Source organism: Bombina bombina, chromosome 6 (assembly GCF_027579735.1).
Source record: "Bombina bombina isolate aBomBom1 chromosome 6, aBomBom1.pri, whole genome shotgun sequence".
NCBI lineage: Eukaryota > Metazoa > Chordata > Amphibia > Anura > Bombinatoridae > Bombina > Bombina bombina.
Window position 1 is genome coordinate 819,842,612 of NC_069504.1, and position 7,203 is coordinate 819,849,814.

At 35.4% G+C, this 7,203-nt stretch overlaps 1 protein-coding gene across 1 annotated transcript in view; it reads right to left on the bottom strand.

The window, feature by feature from the left end:
- The window catches only part of KCNIP3 (potassium voltage-gated channel interacting protein 3), a 163,052-nt gene extending 156,941 nt beyond the window's left edge, over nt 1-6,111 (bottom strand). The window contains exon 1 of the mRNA XM_053718189.1: nt 5,684-6,111. Coding sequence (XP_053574164.1) covers nt 5,684-5,786 — 103 coding nt within the window. The 5' untranslated portion in view covers nt 5,787-6,111. The remainder of the gene's footprint in view (nt 1-5,683) is intronic.
- Nucleotides 6,112-7,203: the final 1,092 nt, after the last annotated feature.

Consider the following 7,203-nt stretch of genomic DNA (forward strand, 5'->3'; position numbering starts at 1 on the left):
GTCCCTTTAAGAGAAAAAATAAGAAAAGGAATAATTAAATAAAAATATGAATTTTAGCAGTTTGGCAGTAGATACGTTGAATATGTTTCCAGTAGAGATAGTACAGTAAAATTAAAAAAAGGATATGCAAAAGGTTATTCTGACTTCAGAGTTTAGCATTTTTTTAGGGACTGAGGCAGATTGTAAAATCGATAGGCCTGTTGGTCTATATATGCCATCATTTTGTTATGTTTTAATAGAATTCAAGTATTTTAGATACACCTTAAAGGGACAGTCTACACTGTCTAAAGATAGATAATCCCTTTATTACCTATTCCCCCGTTTTGCATAACCAACACAGTTATATTAATGCACTGATTACCTTGTATCTAAGCCTCTGCAAACTGCCCCCTTATTTCAGTTCTTTTGACAGACTTGCAATTTAGCCAATCAGTGCTGGCTCCTAGGCAACTCCACGAGCGTGAGCACAGTGTTATCTATATGACACACATGAACTAACGCCCTCTAGTGGTGAAAAACTGTCAAATTGCATTTAGAAAAGAGGCGACCTTCAAGGTCTAAGAAATTGACATATGAGCCTACCTAGGTTTAGCTTTCGACTAAGAATACCAAGAGAACAAAGCAAAATTGGTGATAAAAGTAAATTGGAAAGTTGTTTAAAATGACATGCCCTATCTGAATCATGAAAGTTTATTTTTTACTAGACTGTCCCTTTAAGAGGTATTTTTCTAAAAATGGTTATTTGTTCCATAGCTTTATGGAAACTTATCTCCTGTACCCTGAAATGAACCCACCTCTCTATTCAATTTCCAGCACTTCAAAGTAATAACTGTACTCATTTCACTTTATTATAAAGTCCTGCTCACTTTATTTTTTTACTAATTTCACTTTTTCTGTTTATTTAACCCTATACACAGTGGTTTGTTAAGTGGGCTGGATAATCAAAGATCAATGATTGTGTAAATAAAAAGGTTACAGTCTTAAAGGGACATTTTAAGGCAGACAGAGTATTGTATTACCAACTCTAACTTATTCTGTGTTGAACTCCCACAAAGGAAGCGTTGCAGCTTCCAAGGAGTACATTGATAGTGATTGGTTTGCTATGTGCTAATTGTAATTGGTTGACAAACCATGCTTGCGGCTCCTGACTTTACCTATGTGTTTAAAAACATATTTAAAACCTTTGCCAGGGTTACACAAATACTGAATTACAGTCATTAATGGACAGATTACATGCTCTAAGAGTAAGAACGTCTTTTTTTCACAAGCATGCTTAAGAATGCTTAAGATAGAACTTTCTTAAACACATTTTCGATGTACTTTTCTTTGTTTTCTTGTTATGCTTTGTTGAAAAGCAGGAAGGGGAGTTCAGGAGTGGGCACGCATCTCCAGTACTATATGGCAGCAGTTTTGCAACAATGTTATACATTAGCAAGAGCACTAGATGGGAGCACTATTTCCTGTCATGTAGTGCTCCAGGCATGTGCACGATACCTATCCAGATATCTCTTCAACAAAGAATAACATGAAAACAAAACATTTGATAATAGAAGTAAATTGGAAACGTTTTTAAAACTATATACTCTATCTGAAAAATGAAAGAACAAAATGGGGGTTTCATGTCCCTTTAAACAGTAAATACATGCTAGACATAATGATGGTTTCAAAGCAAAGATTAGCTTTAGAATTGCATGCAGATATATGTTTTACAATTATATTAGTTGATTAAATATTGCAAATATTAAAAGGTTTAGTTTCTATAAAGTAATGTCCATCGCCATGTTTGAAATAGTTTTCTATTTATCTCTGTTTGTGCAAACAAGGCCGCGTGGAAACACTTTTAGCTAACCCTATGTACCACATGGCCTTGCTTGGACAGTGTCTTCTATTGCCTGTTTTATATCTGTAGCTTATTGTCCTCAGCAGGAAAGATAGACTAGGGGTAACTTAAAGGGACATGAAACCCATTTTTTTCCGTTCATGATATAGAAAGAGCATGCAATTTTAAACAACTTTCTAATTTACTCCTGTTATCTAATTTGTTTTATTTTCTTGATATTCTTTGCTGAAAAGCATATCTAGATAGGCTCAGTAGCTGCTGATTGGTTGCTGCACTTAGAAGCCTCATGTGATTGGCTCACCCATGTGCATTGCTTTTTCTTCAACTAAGGATATCTAAAATATGAAGCAAAATAAATAATAGAAGTAAATTGGATTGTCGTTTAAATTTGCATTCTCTTTTTGAATCATGAAAGAACATTTTTGGGTTTAGTGTCCCTTTAAAAAGGGACATTCCAGCCAAAATTGGAATCCACATAGATGCAGTTCATTTTTGTAATATAAATGTATTAGAAAAAATGCTTCTAATAAAAGTTATAGCTGTTTGAAATGTGTATTTAAGTATGCACCGTGCACCAGCATTTTAAACGCAGCATTTGCTCAGAGATCTTGAGGTGCTTGAACTATCTGGTAATGAGTCAATTTGTCAATTGCTGAGCAGCTTCGGTATTTAAAATGCTGGTGCACTGAGAATATCTAGCTATGCTTCACATGCACGTGCAGAGAAAAATGTTAACACTAAAACATTGATAGCTTTTACCAGAAGCATTTTTTGCCAATACATTTATATTGCAACAAATATGTTTCTGTTCAAAGATGAACTTCATCTAGGTGCATTTATACTTTGGCCCCAGTTACTTTATCAAAATTTAAGGGACACTGAACCCAAAATTTTTCTTTAGTGATTCAGAAAGAGCATCAATTTTAAGCAACTCCTATTATCATTCTTTCTTCATTCTCTTGCAATCTTTATTTGAAAAAGAAGGCATCTAAGCTAAATTTTTTGTTTCAGTACCCTGGACAGCACTTGTTTATTGGTGGGTGAATGTATCCACCAATCAGCAAGAACAACCCAGGTAGTTCACCAAAAATGGGCCGGCATCTAAACTTACATTCTTGCTTTTCAAATAAAAATACCAAGTAAATTTGAAAGTTGCTTAAAATTGCATGCTGTATCTGAATTACGAAAGACAACAATTGGGTTCAGTGTCCCTTTAAGTGGAATTGAAAAAAATAAAAATAAAAAAATTCACAGTTAAATTAGAGGAAAAGGTGCAAAATAAATAAAGATTTTATATTACATTCTTATACTATTTAATATCTCTTAATGTAACAAGAAATGGAACATATTGCTTTTCCCTTTAGAATACCTTCCAACCTAGTGAAACTATTCCTGACTTCTATCAAGGGCTTGATTTATCAAGCCTTCTTCTGCTCTTCGACTGTGGGTTCTCACAAGTGAACCTGCAGTCCTTATTTATGAAGCAGCAGTCATCAGAGCGTTGATTCCGATTCTCTTCTCCAACTCTTAGGTAGAGAATTTCAATCTCCCCAGTCTCGTCTGACCGGGGAGATTAACAGCTCCTGCCCGCGCGTGATTGGCTGTATACAGGCAGGGCGCGTTGTTGCACAAGAGAGCAAAATAGCGCTCTTGTGCAATGCTGAATTCCGCCAATGGAATCCTGTCCACCAGAGGCGAGCTGCGATGGACAGGGGCGCATATGTACGCCCCTGTCCTCTGACGCTTGAAAAATCAAGCCCCAAGAGGCATCATATACAGGCTATCAGGCTCTCAATTCATTTGATACAACTGAAGCATGTCAATTAAACATTAACTTTTAATGTTAGGTTATTTAGAGGGATATAAAAGCCAACATTTTTATTTTATGATTCAAATAGAGCATGCAGTTTTAATCAACTTATCAATTGATATCTGTTATCTGATTTTCTCCTTTCTGGTGCTATCCTTTATTGGAAAGAATAGGTAGGCTCAGGAGCAGGAAAGCACTACTGATTGTTGCTGATTGGTGGCTGCACATATATGCCTCTTGTTATTGGCTTCCCTGATATGTTCAGCTAGCTCCAAGTAGTGCATTGCTGCTTCTTCAACAAAGGATACCAAAAGAACAAAGCTAATTTGATAATAAGTAAATTAGGAAATAGTTTAAAATGTTATGATCTATCTGAATCGTGAAAGAAAAATGATGGGTTTTATGTCCCTTTATCTAAAATGGTAACCTACCTGTTTTTTTAGTCATTATGTTCTTTAAAGGGACATGAAACCCGAAAAATTTCTATTGTGATTTAGGTAGAACATACCATTTTAAACAACTTTCCAGTTTACTTATATTATCAAATTTGCTTCATTCTCTTGGTATCATTTGTTGAAGGAATAGCTATGCACTACTGGTTTCTAACTAAACACATGGGTGAGCCAATGACAATCGGTATATATATATGCAGCCACTAATCAGCAGCTAGAACCTAGGTTCTTTGCTGCTCCTGAGCTTTCCTAGACAAACATTTCAGCAAAGGATAACAAGAGAAGGAAGAATATTAAATAATAGAATTACATTGGAAAGTTGTTTAAAATTGCATGTTCTGTCTAAATCATAAATGTCTAATTATGACTTTACTGTCCCTTTAATATGTATTTTTTTTATCTGTTGACTATGTCCATTTTAACCTCTCTCTCCCACTGTTTTAAATCTAAGTACATCTACTTATTAATATTTGTATATTTTATGAACTGCAGCTGACAAGGTCATTACTAGAACAATCAGGCATCAGAGCAGGAAGGAAAATAGATTTATGAGTTTTCACTGTTTATATAGAGGTGCACAATTAGTAATGCACTGAATACTTTAGTGACCTAAACAGATAAATCATGGTAAATCCTGCAATTGAAAACCAGAAATACTGAGTATCGTAAATGATCTAAGATTATTTTCTGTATATCTTCAAAAGGGTCAGGTTTGCAAGGACAAAACTCTGTTTCCTGCCTTATGAACAAGGTGTATTTAAGTGTAAAGTGGACATATAAAAGTATTGATCACGGAATAAAAATGAGTGTAGAGTTCATGATAAATTAATGCTGTATAAATGTATTTACTGTGATTAACTTCTTAAATCTACCCAGATCTCTGCAGCTTTTTATTTACTCTTTTTTAAAAACACTCAAAGACTTTAGCAATCTAAAATCACAAAGCAATTCGTAACAAATAATTGTTCTAAGTCTGCTATTGACAACCCATTTCTATATTCTATTTAAAAAGATATCAATAATTGACATTAATTTCCCTCTCGTGTTTGCCTTGGTTTTTAGGGAGTTAAATACTCTTATAATAAATTTGTATTTTTTAGGATATACAGATGTATTTCTGTTATTTAGCTAAGGTTTATAACTATATTTACACAAACCTGTAAATCCCTCTGCAACTTACATCCTATGCTGAAATCTGAAGATATATTTAACCTGCATCATACACAGGAAATTATCAATTCCTCCTCCTGCATTAAATTGCTATTTTATATTTTAAAAAGATATCAATATGATTATGCTTTACTAAGCAACTATTTAAAAACAGTATGAGGTCAAGGTTATTTTGTTGTAACAAACTGGACTAGGTTATATCAAGGTAAACAATATTCATATTCAATTTGCAAGGGATATGTACTTAACTTTTTTCTCCCAAATAAAATATCCCATCCATCTATCTATCTATCTATCTATCTATTTATCTGCCTGTCTGTCTGTCTGTCTCTGTCTGTCAATTCATCCTGCCATTCATCTGGAGCTACAAGAGAATGCAAATATGGGCTTAATATATTGCAAATATATTACCTTCCATGGACATAGGTTCCAGTATCCCAAACTGTTTGAGAACAGTTACAAAAAGTACAATAACCACTGCAATTGCACACAGTTCCATGCCCTGGATCCCCATGGTAGGCCAGTGTCGCCCCAAGTGGGGCACTGATCTCTGGGCATGCAAATCACCCGAGGCTCCAGCTCCAATTATCTCTGAGCCCAAATCCTACAAAAATAGATATGCCTCCCCAAAACTGTCCACTGACAAAAAAATAAAAATCCACCAGCAAAGATAGATGGTCCAGGGTGGGCACTGCAATCCATAAACTCTAGTAGGAAGGTTCTCTGGTACACAAGTCTATAACTTGGCAAAAGTGCAAAGCTTATTTCAGGTAAACGTCATTGTGCAAAAAGATACTTGGGACATCTGCAAAGAAGCATTTCAAGTAACCAGAAGTGGCCACTTCTGCTTGGTCACAGAGAGGCAATGAGGCATCTCTACCAACTTTGATAAGCACTGATGGGTTTCCGCCCTGCAAGGTCCCATTGGATGCTGACAAACTATCCAGCTATAATCAACTTCACCCTCCCTTTTCTCTCTATCCCTCTCTTCTGTGTGGGATAGGGAGGAGCAAAGGAGGAAAGTACCACTCTCTCATTACATACATTGATTGAGATAACAGTTGTCATGGAGATGGCGAACTGATGGTCTTCAAGAAAAAAAAAGACTTACATCAGCAAGCCCGCGGTTTTGAAAAATGAGCTGGAAGGATTTTTCACTTGCACATATGAAGTAATCTGTGTTAGCAGAGGTGAGAGAGAGACATAGATAAAGAGCAAGCAAGAGATGAAGAGAAGATAGAAAGGAAGGAAGGAGGGAGAATGGATAGAAGCCAAGAAAGGAAAGTGCAGAGACATAGCTAAACACTTTCCATTAAGGTCAGATGCAGCCACAAATGGGTATATTTGTACAGCAGCAGTATAAGGATTCTATCATCTATCATCTATCTATCTATCTATCTATCTATCTATCTGTCTGTCTGTCTGTCTGTCTGTCTATCTATCTATCTATCTATATATCTATAGTCTGTCATTCACTCACATTATCTGTCTGTCTGTCTATGTAGCAATGCCAAGTTGTAGACACTAAAAATGTCAGCTACTTTAAAGGGACAATCTAGTCAAAATAAAACTTTCATGATTCAGATAAACTATGCAATTTTAAACAACTTTCCAATTTACTTTTATCATCAAATTTGCTTTATTCTATTGCTATTCGTTGTTGGAAGTTAAACCAAGGTAGGCTCATATGCTAATTTCTAAGCCCTTTAAGGTCACCTCTTTTCTCAGCGCATTTTGACAGTTTTTCACATTTAGACAGTGCTAGTTCATGTATGTCATATAGATAACATTGTGCTCATGCTCATGCAGTTACCTAGCACTAATGGACTAAAATGCAAGTCTGTCAAAAGAACTGAAATAAGGGGGAAGTCTGCAGAGGCTTAGATACAAGGTAATCACAGAGGTAAAAAGTGCATTAATATAACAGTGTT